The sequence below is a fragment of the Suncus etruscus genome, chromosome 4 (assembly GCF_024139225.1).
Source record: "Suncus etruscus isolate mSunEtr1 chromosome 4, mSunEtr1.pri.cur, whole genome shotgun sequence".
NCBI classification, from domain to species: Eukaryota; Metazoa; Chordata; class Mammalia; order Eulipotyphla; family Soricidae; genus Suncus; species Suncus etruscus.
In genome coordinates this window covers 32888474-32903744 of record NC_064851.1, presented here as the reverse complement: position 1 = coordinate 32903744, position 15271 = coordinate 32888474, and the positions used below count along the sequence as shown (strand labels likewise).

General features: G+C 38.9%; 1 protein-coding gene across 1 annotated transcript; it reads left to right on the top strand.

Annotated features, from left to right (window-relative positions):
- Nucleotides 1–12969: 12969 nt before the first annotated feature.
- On the top strand, nucleotides 12970–14541 carry LOC126007026 (endogenous retrovirus group K member 10 Gag polyprotein-like). The gene has a single exon (XM_049772547.1). It carries the CDS (start codon nucleotides 12970–12972, stop codon nucleotides 14539–14541), a length of 1572 nt encoding a protein of 523 aa, XP_049628504.1.
- The last annotated feature ends 730 nt before the right edge of the window (nucleotides 14542–15271 follow it).

The following is a 15271-nucleotide window of genomic DNA, read 5'->3' as shown; positions in this document are numbered from 1 at the left end:
AAGAAGACAGTGGAATGAAGTATTCGAACGACTGAATGAAAGGATTTTCCAGCCGAGGTTACAATACCCAGCAAAATTATCATTCATATGGGATAGTAGCCTAAAAATATTCTCAAACAAAAACGATCTTGCATTATATGTGCAAACAAAACCGAATATAAATGACCTACTCAGAGATGAACTACACATTGCAAACCCCAGATTTTAACAACAACCACCCTACAGAACACAACTGCACAACAGCCCTCACTGTCAATAATCTCCCTAAATGTTAACGGACTAAAATCTCCCATTAAAAGACACATAGTAGAGAACTGGATTAGAAAACATAAACCGGACTTCTGCTGCATGGAAGAAACACACCTACAAGTATAGGACAGGCATAGGCTTAGAATAAAAGGATGGAAATCAATCTTTCAGGCCAATGGGAAACAAAAAGAGCAGGGACAGCCATTCTTGTATCAGACCAAATTCCATTCAACCTCAATAAAGTGATCAGAGATCAAAGACAGTGAGGCAGTTGCTCACTAACCTGGAGAAACACATGAAGGGAAATGTGATAATAGTAGGAGATCTCAATACTCCACTGTCACCACTGGATGGATCCAACAAACAAAAAAATAGCAAAGAAATAAAAGCCCTAAATGTAAAACTAGAATATCTAGGGTTAATAGATTTATCTAGGGTCCTCCACCCCCAGAAAACAGAATACACATTCTTCTCAAGCCCTCATGGGACTTTCTCCAGAATAGACCATGTCTTAGGATACAAATCTAACCTATATAAGACCTCGTGTGACAGCACCAAGGTACCACCGTAGGATGTTCACACGAGGCAAAATACTCAGCTTGCATCATGAAAATATCCAGATAAAACTCTTTTACATACCCTTTATCTCTAGATTATGCCTTTTTTTAGGACCTGAAGTGCATGACCACCTGGACCACCAAAGCAACAACCGTGACCTACAGATTTTTACTACAGGGCCTAAGCATCAAACACGTTCAAGCAAACTAACATGCCCTTGCTCTTTTACCCTCTCTTCTCATTACTTCATATTTTTGTTGTTGTTATTGTTTAATTGTTGGTTTGTTTTGTTCTGTTTTCCCTTTTCTCTCTTCTTGTCTCCCTCTTCTTCCACCTTCTCCTCATTACCATCAATTCAATCCATGTCAAATAAATACCGCATGGTTACCTCCTCTATAGGAAAGAAAAGAAAGCTGATATATAGGGTGCTGCAGACAATACTGCAAAGGTTAAACACCTATATAGATATACCTCACTAACACAATGGTTAGTACTTGAGACACAAAACCTATACATAATCAAAAGTTGAACTATTAGTTTCCTTTCCTTACAAGTACTCTACCTACCTATCTTTTTGTACTCAGCGTATCTCTTGCCCTCCTCACCTCTACATTAATATATACCTAATCTGACTTCTATAGGTTTATATGGTGTTAGAAGCACACAGATATAGGAATCCTCCTTAAGAGACAAACCTAAATCACAAACAAACCATATCTATACCCTTTATTACCCCTCCCATGTACTATCCCCTCTCCCCCCCCCCCCCAGAAACCTGACTATTCCTTCACCCCTTAATCTAATCCCTGATTTCCCACCATGTTATAACACTTCACCCTCAGTTCTTAACCCATTAGGCATCAAGACCAACCTCCTACACCAATGAACCAGTACCCAGTACCCAAATGAAGAGACACCACTCAAACTCACACCTTGTTTCCGGCAAGAAAATACAACCAACACCCCGACTGACTCTACCTAAGATCTCCCTGCCTAGATCCCACACCTCACGAGGAAATCTCAACAGACAATGGGGAAGCCTATACTATCATCATTAGTATAGACCTATATAATACTACCTCTTATACTGTTTCTCCCCAAATATAAAGTAATCTCTTGTATCACTTTCTCCCTTTTACTTTGTTTCTTTTTCTTTTTTCTCCTCTTGTTCTTTTTTTATTTATTTGTTTTGTTCTAGGTTTTTTTTTTTTTGATTTCATTTGTTTTTGCTTCTATTGGGTCACAGCTGGTCGTGCTCGGACGGCGCTCCTGGCTTTGTGCTCGGAAGTTGCTCCTGGTGGGCACAGGGGACCATGTGGGATGCCTGGATGTGAGCCATCATCCTTCTGCAGGAAGGACAGATGCCTTGCTTCCATGCTATCCCTCCGGGTCCCACATTATTCCTTTAATTATGTCTTTTATTTAATCTTTTGTTTTATTTTAAGAAACTCTTTTTTCTTTAGATATGTCTGAGCATATATATTTTACCTTTTTGTCATGGATCTGTTTTTTTTCTCTCTCCACTCCCAAATCCACCAGCAATATAATGTAGCACCACTTCTTCCTGCAAAGGCATATTAAAAATAGGGGACATTTTACATGTAAAAACAAGCTCTTATCTACTAGTGATAAGAACTTATACTTTTTTAAAACACCGGGATATCTCTCACCCTGAATGCATGTCATGCGGAACCAATCTAGACTTCAGGGAAATAGGCACTGACGGTCCAGCCTTGACTCCTGAATCCCAGACATAGAAACGATAAAGTTCTCTATAACAGCTCCAGAAACCAAATCCCCTCCAGTGCATTCTTAATGCTGCTCTAAAGCCAACATATGCCAGTTCTAAATTGATATCCTGACAACGAGGAAATGGGAATAACTAGATCTAAGAGCAAGTTATCCTTCCTCACCAGCCAATGATAAGAGAAAATCAAAAGACATGTCACCCTTTGATCTGTGCAAAAACCAAACCAAGATTGCTATATACAGATGACTGTCTATTACAACCAGGACTAGACAGTGTACATCCTGGGACCAACAACAACAACTACAACAACAACAACAACGAAAAGCTCTAACCTAGCTTTTGGTCTACAATCTGTTCAACAAACAAGATCTCCAATTCCAGAGGTCTGAATAAGACAACTGCCAGTGAACAGGTATTCCAGAAACATAACGAAAGTCTCTATCCCAGTCTCCATCCTAGGAGCAACATAATGACCAAGAACACCAACTAAAGATGAATTAAAATGACATTGAAGAAGCAGAACTGCTAGAACCACAAAGAAAGCCTTCATCATAAGCTCCATTCCTTGAGCCACACAGTCACCAAGATCTCTAGATACAGAGGTCTGATTTTACCATCCTTGATGAAGCAGAAGTCTTCCATACACCACAAAAGCACCGAGGGGAGAGTAAATGATCATGCAAGGAGTCTATAGTTAATCCCATGATAGTATACTTCAGGGATGAAGAAACCCTGTATCTCCTAGGCCAGTGGTCAGGAACCTTTATTTTTCAACTGAGCCAAATCTCACCAAAATCACGATTGAAATTTATTTTGAGAGCCACTTTTTTTTTTTGGCAGCGCACAGAGGTAACTCCTTGCTCTATGCTCAGAAATCCTTCCTGGCACGCTCAGGGGACCATATGGGATGCTGGGATTCGAACCACCGACCTTCTGTATGAGAGGCAAAAGCCTCTCTCCAGCCCAAGAGCCACATTTTTAAAACCGAAAATACATAGGATGGTACACTGTTTTTTAGTTTCAATAAGTTTTTATTGAGAATATTCTGCATGCAAGTATCCACATAGGTCAGGAGGATACAAATAACACACCTAATAAAAAATTTTAGAAAGATTATTTATTGATAACTTTAAATTCCATAAAATTTGCTTTACAATGTAGAGAAAATTACATTCTGAAAATGACTGACAAAGTCACAAACACTAATGTAAAAATTGACCTTGCATTTCCTTGTATAATTTGAGTAAGTCAGGTTTGTATGTCGTTGTTTTTAGTTTTAGGCACGATTCCATGGTCTCATCGATGAGACGATTTCTCAATTTACTCTTGATAAGATTCATGCTTGAAAATGATTGTTCGCACATATATATGCAGACCCAAACAAGGAAAGAACAGCATACGCTAGCTTTTTTAGTTCATGATATGAGTCAGGAATACTATTCCAGGTGTTAAAAATCAACATATCTTCCTTCTCCAGGTCTTTCAAAACAGACCACTTGTGCTGTGAACTAAGTTCATATTTGTGTTTCTCCAATCTTTCTAAATTAGCACAAAGACTTTCAAATTTTGAGCTCTACAGTTCTTTGTTTTTTAAATACAGAAATTACATTTCAAAGTTGCCAATGTCGATATTAAAGGGAGAAAAATTTAATTCTGTTACAGTGGCATCCAGAAGCTTTTAACAAAGGCCAACATCGCTTTGCTGTTTCTGAAATCCTGAAACCTCTTGAAAAAAGCTTCCCTCATGTAGGATAGCAGATTCCAGGATCTTTAATGCAGAAACATGATACCAACAACAGAGACTATGTGAAAAATAAAAGTGTATTGGCACTACAGACAATGACCAATGACTTGAATTGGACAAACTAGTTTGCCTGGAGCCTAGAGTTGGTCTTATGCCAGGAAACTTCAGGGGAAGGGTTTCCTTGTATTTAGGCCAAGGCTTTTCCTTTCCATGTCCCTCATATTTTGGTGGGCCTATGCAAACAATAATTGCCACTCTAACACCATTTTTACTATGCTCCTTTGACTCTAAACCTTAAGAAAAACAACCCACTTAAATTTTGAGGTTAACTTAAACTAATATACATGTGCATGGAAGTGTAAAAAAGTACTTTGTCTTCAATGTTGAAGGAGTTACATAAGTTTTATGGCTTTAGATTGCTTTTTGTGCTGCTAAGAAATATTATGTATTACAATCTGAGGACTTGAGGGACAAAGTAATTGTACATGGGTTCTGTTTTATTTCTTAATGTTCTTTGGCTGAAAGTTCAAAGTTAAGATATCAGCAATGAGACTACTAAGAATTCTGTTTATGGGTGATTGTCCTTCCACTGTAACTTTACCTTGTCCTCTTTCTTTGCATCTTTGTTCTCATAATTAAAAATAAAAAATTAAAAAAATAATCTGATGTGTTGATGTATGTACAGATGATGCACTGTGCATGGCTCAGTGTTTTTGTGTAGTCACAAGAAACAGAAGTTGCACACCTGTACATTGTATCCACTCATTGTATGATAGACTGGATACAAAAAAACTCTCTGCTGAAATAAATTTTGTGACAGATGACACAGTAAAGATAATTTGTAAAATTCACAATTGTGATCAAATCCAGGATATTCACCACCCTGGGTGAGAGTATGGATGCCCACTACTAGCATCTTCTCCATGAAGAAGTGAAGTGGAAGGGTGCTCTCTTGCCTTGTTGGCAAGGGGGAAGAAGCATTGCAGTTCCTGTGAGATCAGAAGTCGGACTTTGTACAGCCTCAGTTGGACAAGGAATGGGTAGCTAAGCTTGTGTATTTGGCAGACATTGTTCATTTTCTCTATGAACTTAATATTTCTCTGCAGGGGAGTTTCACAAGTAGTTTTTAAAGTGATACATAAGATAGATGTGTTTAAAAAAGAATCTGATTCTGGGATAGCTGTGTCTGAGAAGGAGATATTGAAATGTTTCCACTCTTGCAAAAAGTTTCTGATTGGCACTTATATTATGCAAGAAGTCATAATCAATATAAAAAACAGCATTTAAGGGCATTAGCTCACAACTTTAACCATAAGTACTCTGAACATGAGAATCCACGGAAAAGAAAACTCTGGGTTGAGAATACCTTCATGGAAGAATCCCACTCTTTTGCAAAATAAAATATGTGTTTTAAGATCACTCCAGGCACTGTATTTCTAAACCTCACCCAACCTGGTCTTAAGAAGCTGGGTAGCAGGAAAAAAATAATAAACCAAGTTAGCCAAGAAAGGATGATCATGGAGTCCATGGCCTTTTACCTTGTACTCTCTGCCTCGAGCCCAAAAAGCTAGAACACCTCTTTCTTTATTAAAACCAATTCCCAATATCAGGAGGCTTCAGGTCGAGAGAGAGAGAAAGAGAGAGAGAGAGAGAGAGAGAGAGAGAGAGAGAGAGAGAGAGAGAGAGAGAGAGAGAGAAGTACATTATCAGTGGACTTTTACATATCAAAGGAAGAGGTTTAAGAAAGGATGACATTGGGGGAACACCTTTGTTTAGGGTTGATACTGGGTATCATCTTACACTCTTGGGGCCAGCCACCAGGGCTGCAAACAGGGCGTGCACTCTGCTAGGAGCAGAGTCCTTACTCCTGGAGTAGCTGCCAGGCACACAGAAAAGCCTAATTAAAAGTGTAAAGAGCCACATGTGGTTCGCGAGCTGCAGGTTGCAGTCCACTGTCCTAGACCAAGGGAATTTTCTCTATAATATCCCCAATAGTTACTGTGCCTATGCAGGGGGGAAAAAAAGGGGGGAAAAAAGCACAAAATAATCATTTTTCCAAATATATTTATTTATTGATTGATTGTTTTTTTGACTTCCTTATGTTGGTGTAGATATTGAAGTTGATGTCTCCCTTTTATTTTATATTATTTTATCTTATTTTTCTCTTTCTCTTTGCACTCTGGCATTTGATTTCAGAACTGAGACTATTATGTGGTGCTTCTCTTTATTGCTGGATATTTAACATGACATTTATTTTTTGTATTGTTATGGTATTTCAATTACCTTTTTCATGTCCTCTCTCAAACTCAGGTTGATAGCCACTAGAAGGACTCAACCCATTTTCAGCATATGTTATTTTTTTTTACTTTTTTTTCTTATTCCTTACCCCATTCTATTGCTTTTCTTTCCCTCAAACAAAACCACATAACTCTACTTATCTAGCTTAGCCTCTCATATAGAGGGAAAAACAAGGGAGGGCACCAGGGCCAAACAGATGTATGATCACTGATAGTAAGCTAGACAAAGAAGAGACCACCTACTCTAGCAGCCCAGTGGGGTGATGGTGGGGGATATGGATTGCAGAAAGGGAACAGGGAAGCGGGGAGGACAAATTTGGTGGTGGGTATTCCACTGATTCAATGTTAATATGTACCTAAAATACTAATGTGAAATATATGTAAGCCACTATGATCAAAATAAAACAAAAAAACAAAACAAAAACAAACCAACATACAAATCTGACTTTCTCAAACTATCCAAGGAAATGCAAGGCCAATGTTCACATTAGTGTTTATGACTTTGTCAGTCATTGTCAGGATGTAATTTTCTCTACATTTTAAGGCAAATTTTATGGAACTTAATACATTGATAAATAATATAATTCTAAAGTTTTTGTTTTATTAGTTGTGTTATTTGTATCCTCCTGACCTATGTGGATACTTGCATGCAGAATATTCTCAACAAAAACTTACTGAAACTAAAAAAAAAATTGGAAGAATAAAACTCAAAATAATACAAATTTGTAACTTGTAACTTATGGTGATTTAATTTAAAAAATAGAGAAAAAAAAGATTACGATAATGTTTAAGAGGTTGGGGTTTTTTTTTTTTACCTATTTGAATATTTACCTATTTGAATTGAGTAGCACCAAACTGGATATGGTTGGAGAAGTGAAGCCTCATCCATCCTTTCTCCCTAGGTAACTTGACCTTACCTACAAGACCCCGCCCATTCCTGGGAGGGGTCTTGGAAAAGGTAGATAAGGCCTTTGACCCAGGGGATTAGGCTCTTTTGGCTCTCTGGCCTTTTGGTCTTTGGCCAGCATGGAGGTCAAAGGGAAGATGACTGAAAGGAGTTAAGATGCAGGGCTAGCGAAGAATGGCTGTGTTTGAAAGGTTATGATATAGGCTGATATAAGCCACACACATGTGGTGAATAGGGCATGAATAAAGTTGATGCTTCCTGATGCCTGTCTTTGGATGAGTGATTCCACTGTTCACCTAAACCTGGGACCCGCCAGCTGAATGGAGATTGTGGAGCCACGTGGCCTGGGATGGCAGAGAAAAATTCATCCATCCTTCTCCATCCATTACCATCCAGATCCATCACTAATTATTTAATGCTACAAGAAGTACTGCACTAAGACCCTCTTAGGAGAAATTTTACTAAGAAAAGATTGAAGCAAGGTAAGGAAACTATTCAAATGTTGCTTCAATGGTATCATTTTGAATCTGAATACTGAATGAGCTTGATAAACTGCTAGCCTTATTTCAGAGATAACTATTTACTTATTTGCTAGATACAATACAATGTGAGAGCACTTATGATTCTTGTTAGATTTTTTCAAAATATATTTTTAAGAAATAGTTTCATTTTTAAGAAATAAAATATATAAATAAATAATATTTATATAACTATAAGTGAATATAAATAAGCCTTTATAGAAAAATGAAGAAAAATAAATCTAGAATTTAAAAAGTATTTTAATATTACAATCTTAGATTTATCAATATTTGTCATAAAATAAATACCAGTTAATTCTATCATCCTATTATATATGATAGAACATAAAATTATTTAGCTAATACGTTAAATTATACTAAACAATCTGATGCATTAATTAACTTATTTAAACATTTTAAAATAAGGATGTTTTAAATATTATTTATATCTTATTCTTAAATATAACTAAATAAGAAAAAAATTATAAAAACTTGGATGTATGGTTAATACAACTTTATAAAACCTCCACTAGGATTATCTTAGGATATGGGGATCTAAAAAAATCTGATTTAAAAAAATATCAGTGTTATTTAAATCTGAAAGTGAAGAAAATTGATTACAAAATAACATATAAAAGAATAAAATACATAATACTAATATGTAAAAATATGTAAGGAACAAAATGAGGAAAAATCAGAAAGTGAATTGAAAATTAAACAATCAAATTTAGAAAACTACGTAAAATGAGTAAAATGAGGGGAAACAAATTATTAAGACAATTAATGCAGAGTTCTCTGTAACAACAGCAATAGAGGCAGCCGTAGCTTGACACCTGGAAGACACATATGTGCATCGCTGGTGAGTCATAACATAAGGGAAAGAGCCAAAGAAGTGGAGCCTACTTCCCAGTAACAGCATCGCACACTCCTGTTAGTCAATGTCCCCAGCCTGGGACATAGAAAACACCACACTGCAACTGTAACAATGGGGAAAGAGCATAAGCCTCCACTGTGCTTAAAGAATGAAGATGTTAGCTATAAAAACCCAAAAATACCAACCAGCTATTTAGTCTCTCAAATAAAAACTTTAGAGAAGAAATCTGGAGGATGTTCATAGGACTCAAAGAAAGCATAGAACAACTGGAACATGCCACAAATAATAATCATGAGACTATGAGAGTAGAAATGAGAAAACTTCAAACTTAAATCTGAAAAACATGCAAACCTCACTGGAAAGTCTCGCCAACAGAAAAAACATTGGCTGAGGGCAAAATCAGTAGCTGGAGATGAGATGCCTAGTAACTATAAAAGTGAAAAGTTGGAAAAGAGCCATAAAACAAACCATCAGCAATAGGAAAATTTCTCAAAGAATGTGAACAGTTGAAAAATACAAGTCTTTGATAAACTCAACAGAAACAACATAATATTGGAGTCCTAGAGACTCAGAAAGAACAGAAAGAAAACCCCCATGAAAAATCAACAGTCAAGAACATCTGTGCAAGAAATTCTCAGAGTTAAATACTGCATGCAATCAAATCCTGCATACCTGAAGAGAACCAGTCAAAAGTCTTTCTTTGGATACCAAAGAAAAGCACCCCAAGATACTTCCTAGTCACAATGAAAAAAACAGATAGAAGTTGAATACTTAAAGGAGCAATATCATAACTGGAAATTGCATTTAAAGGACTATCTCTTAGATTTACAGCAGATTTGTCACAAATTCTCAAGGCCCAAAGGCAATGCTGGGATTCACCGACAAAACAAAAAGAAATTAATGCACTGCCAAGAATACTTCACCCAGCAGGACTCACATTCAGGTTTGAAGAAAGCATACATATGTTCATGGATAAACCACAGTTTAGAAAATTTACAGATTCATAATCAGCCTTAAATGACTAACTGAAAGACAACTTTAAGACAAGACAGATCAACAGTAACACCAAACTCCTACTAAAAGATGATACTAAATCCCATGACAAGTATCTCAAAGTCAATGGAGTAAATGCACCAGTTAAGAGAAACAGAATGGTTAAATGAATATTAAAGCTTAATTCAACAGTTTGCCTAGAAGAAAGACATCTGAGTAGTCAGAATAAACACAGACTCAAAGTCAAAGATTGGAGGACAATCCTTTAAGAACAATTATTATTAAAAAGGCTGGAGTGACAATACTAATAGAGCCAATAACACAGACTTTAGACTTAAAAAAGTTATAAGGAGCAGAGAAGGCTATTTTTTTGTTTGTTTTGTTTTTGGGTCACACACAGCAGCGCTCAGTAGTCACTCCTGACTCTATGCTCAGAAATTACTCCTGGCAGGCTCAGAGGACCATATAGGATGCCAGGATTCGAACCACTGTCCTTCTGCATGCAAGGCAAATGCCTTACCTCCATGGATCTCTCCAGCCTCAAAAGATAGCTATTTCTTTAAAATCAAGAGATATGTACAATAGAAATAAATCATACACCTAAACATATGTGCACCCAAGAAAGACCAGTAAAATATTTAAAATAATTGCTGACAAATTTGAAGGAAGACATCAATAGCAGCACAATAATAGTTGGAGACTTTAGCACCTTGTCACCCCTTAATAGATTAATCAGGCTAAAACCTAACTAGAATATACTATTTCTGAAATAAAAGATGATTTAGTATATATTTATTATATATAAAATTAACCTTATATATGTACATATAAATATGGCTTTACAGTCTCATAAAATTGGATTAGATTCTTCTCCAATAAAAATGGGTCATTATTCTACAAAAGGACCACATACTGTCCATAAACATACTTGCATAAAAAAAGAGGATGGAAATGTATAAACAATGTCCTCGTATATTAACACACTGAACTTAGAAGAAAATTACAGACACAGAGTAAATATTTTAACACCTGGCAATTAAACAGCTCACTACTGAACCATCAGGGGGTCAGAAATGAACTCAAAGAAAAAATAAAAAGATTCCTAAAAACAAAAAAAAAATGAAGAAACACATTAACAGAATTTGTAGAACACTGCAAAAGTGCTAATAAGAGGAAAATTTATAATTTGCAAGCACTGATAAAGAAAAAAGGGCCTACATAAATAACTTAACAGCACAGATTATAAAATTGAAAAGTGATAAGAAATGAATGAAATATAGGCAGACAAGAAAATAATAATGGAGAGAACAATAATTAATGAATGGGAAATCCAAAAATCAATCTATAATATCAAAGAAAGCATTAGTTGTTTCTTTGAAAAAAATAAGCAAGATAAACTAACCACTAGCAACATTTACAAAGAAAGGGAGAGAAACTTACAAACCAAATTATAAATAAAAATGAGAGATTACTACAGATACTACAGGCATTAAAAAGGTAATCAGTGACTACTTTGAATAACTCTGTGTTACAAAAATAGAATCTGGAAGAAATGGATAAATTCCTGGACTCCAATAATCTCCCAAGATTGAACCAAGATGATCTTCCATGTTTGAACAGACCAATAAGTCATGAGGAAATTAAAATGGTAATCAAAATTTTTTCCAAAAACAAAAGCCCAGGCAGAGATGGATTCACTAGAAAATTCTTTGAAAATTTCAAGAGAATCTAGTGCTAATCATTCCCTGGCTCTTCCAGAAAATTCAAAAAACAGAAATACTTTCATATACTTTTTATGTAGCTAACACCAAACTGCTACCAAAACCAGACTATTGGAGACTGTTTGGAATAATTAAAAAGCACTCTCACTAATCAAAATGAAGTTTCTGAAAATCTTGACCAAAATGCTTTTTACAAACTGCATGTGGCCTTCCTTGCCCTTGGATCCAAAGAAATAGAAATAGCCTAGAGCTAGGGAGTTACTAGGCTCCAAGATGTCCTTGTAAACACAGGGGTCAAAAGGCCCAAGCTGAGATTAGATTTTGTACTTTGTTGCTCAAAAATAATGTAAATCTCTTGACTGATGATAATCTTATTAACCTTGTAAAATCAAGATGTTCCCGTGGAAAATTACAGCAATTCCTACTGTTCCCCGCCCCTACTCTCTCTCTGTTTTGCATTGTCTATAAAAGGTCTAAATTTTCTTTTATTAAATTGGACTCCTGATCGGACCCTCGTCTCGAGTCCATTTTCCCAGCCCCTCTTCTATTCCAGGCCGGATTCTTCTTCGAGAACCGCGAATTACTGACGTGGTCTCCAGCTTTACCCGCTGGTCGGGGTCCCTGGAAGACCATAGGTGGCGCCCAGCGCGAGGCTCGAAGAACAGAACACCCGGCCGAACGGCAAAAGGCGCGAGTCCCGGGAGCCTGTCCACAAGACACCGGTAAGACCCTTATATTAAGGGCAGGGTGCAGGAAGGTTAGACTAAGTGATCACTAACACCGCCGTTCAATCGTCCCAGAGATTTGGGACTATCGCCCTGGAAAAATGGGGGCTACTTTATCTAAAGAAGAGGTTTTTATCAAAGATCTTAAGAAAGAGCTGGGTGAAAGAAACGTTAAAGTGAAGAAAAAAGACTTAGTTAAAATTTTTATATGTTTACATGATATTTGTCCATGGTTTGTAATCACTAGACCCCCAATAGTTACCAGTACTTGGAAACAAATTGGTGATGAGATTTTGCAATACTATACCAAATATGGTAAAGAGAAAGATAGAAAGGTTATGCAGTTCTATTGGACTATTCTTGGAAAAATTATTACAGGAGCAGAATTAGACTCTTTTGGGGAAAACCCCGTTAACAAGGACATTGTTGAAAAGGCTGAAGCCGTTGTAGAAATGGCTTCCCGCAGTCAATCTCGGGCCAGCAGCACCCCTCCCAAAACAGAAAGCCTTATAGATTTAGACTTGGAACCCTCCAAGGGCTTTTTCCCCATAATTGCCAGCGCACCCACTAAGGAGGAGATTTTAGATACTGAAGACAATCTGTCCCTGCAGGACGAGGCCGCCCACTATGATCATGGCCGGCTTTCTCCCTGCGCTCCCCCCCCCTCCGTATAGCGCAGACCGCCTGCCTAATCTACCCCAGGTTCTAGCACGGCAGACGGTCCCCTCTAACTTCAAAAAATGTAAGGCCGACCTAAAGACACAATTAAGAGAACTTAAGGAGATTAAAAGTCTGGAGGAACAAATTGTCCGGCTTCAAGCCTCTTATGACTCATATCAGTTCCCTGTATTTTTTAATCAACAGCCCAAGCGAGTTACCTTGCCTACCCCCTCCCTGCCCCCTCCCATACCCCGCTTGCCGGAGGATCGGGGCCGATCCCACCAAAGGGGCACGGGTGCTGTGACTCGCAGCCACAGCCTAGATAGAGCCCAGGCTGGGCAGAGGGCTCAGGCTTTAGCTAGGTCCCTTGAGGACATTCAGGAAGAGCCACAACAAGTCCCTGATAACCCTGAATCTGCACCTTTAGTGGGCAACCACATGGCAGAGATTAGGAGATACCAACGTCTCCAACACAAACCTATAGAAACCCTTTTTCAAGCCATAAATACCTATGGCCATAATGCCCCCTACACCCTCTCTTGTCTTGAGGCAGTCCGAGATGGAGGAGAACTGTTACCTGCTGAATGGAAGGAAATTGCTAGCACAACCTTGCCACGCTCTGACTATATACTTTGGGAGACAGATTTTTTGGCCCGATGCAGGCAACAGGCCAACCTGGGCAATGGAGGTTTTACCCTCCCAGATCAGATCTATGAACAGCTTACCGGCACGGGAACCTTTGCCTCCTTTACAGTACAGCAACAGAGGCTTTCCCCTGCTCGTTTGGCTCAGATCAATACTGCTGCCCTCCGGGCTTGGAGAGCCATGCCTAAAAGTGGACAGGCCACCATTCCACTGGCTCAAACAGTGCAAGGCCCCCAGGAGCCCTACAATAAATTCATTAGTAGACTCCTGGAAACGGTAGAAAGGATTATGGGCTCTGCAGATTATAATAATCCCCTTGTCAAGCAACTTGCTTACGAAAATGCTAATGAAACCTGCAAAGCCATTCTTCGTGGCCAAAATAAACTAAAACCTTTAAACGAGATGATCCGTCTGTGTAGCGAGGCAGACCCCTTTGTACATAAAATAGGCCAGGCCATAGTGGCGTTTCAGAACCAGTCCAATGGAAAAACCTGTTTTAAATGCGGTCAACCAGGACACTGGGTCAAGACATGCCCTATGGCTAAGCACTCCCCAGTGCTCACCACAGCTAACACTGAGCCTAAACCATCCCTCTGTCCCCAATGCCGCCGTGGCAAGCACTGGGTGGCCTCTTGCCATTCTAAGACTGATATTGAAGGCAACCCCCTTCCTCCCCATCAGGGAAACGGCAGGAGGGCCCGGCCCCAGGGCCCACAAAAATCAATATTAATGGGGCTTCAGAGACCGGCTCACCCGGTGCAGCAGTTTGTGGCTCCCGCCCAAAGCAACCCCAACCTCCAGCAGGACTTGATAGAGCTTACACCACAACAGCCTCCCTTATCAGAGCCACCCCAGGCTCCGCAGGAGTGGACTTGTGTGCGTCCACCCCAGCAGTATTGACACCCGAAGACAAGGTAGTCACCATAGGGACAGGAGTTTTTGGCCCCCCACCTCCAGGGATGTTCTTTTTTATTATCGGTCGTGCCTCCTCTACTATAAAAGGGTTGATAGTTCAGCCATCCTTGGTAGACAATGATTATACAGGAGAAATTATGCTGCTAGCCACTGCCCCTTACGGGCCTGTGCAAATTTTACCAGGACAACGCCTAGCACAAGCACTGCCTCTACCATTAGATACAACCCTCCCGGCTCTCAACGAGACACGTGGTGCCTCCACTCCTGGCTCCTCTGAGGTCTATTGGATTAAAGCTATCAGCAAAGTAAGACCACCTCTAACCATTACTATAGAAGGAAGACCCTTTACTGGGCTCCTAGATTCCGGGGCGGACACTACCTGTATTAGCCCCCAGTTCTGGCCTTCTAACTGGCCCGCCCTCCCCACCCTTGACAGTGTCTCCGGGGTTGCTGGTACTGTCAAGCAGGTTCTTTTAAGCTCTCGCCCCTTAAACTGGGTCGATGATGAAGGAGACAAGGGCACTATCACACCTTATATTATTCCTGAGCTCCCTATAAATTTGTGGGGGCGAGATCTCATGGAACAAATGGGTCTTTATCTGATTAAGTGCAAGGACCCCCGTGTACTGCATCAAATGCTAGCCCAAGGGTATGAGTTGCACAAAGGGCTTGGAAAAAATTTGCAAGGTATGCTTAATCCAATTGAGGCCACACC

Bases quoted from the DNA above. Each gene is read 5' to 3' on its own strand.
- LOC126007026 (XM_049772547.1), top strand. From the start codon at position 12,970: ATGGCCGGCTTTCTCCCTGCGCTCCCCCCCCCTCCGTATAGCGCAGAC.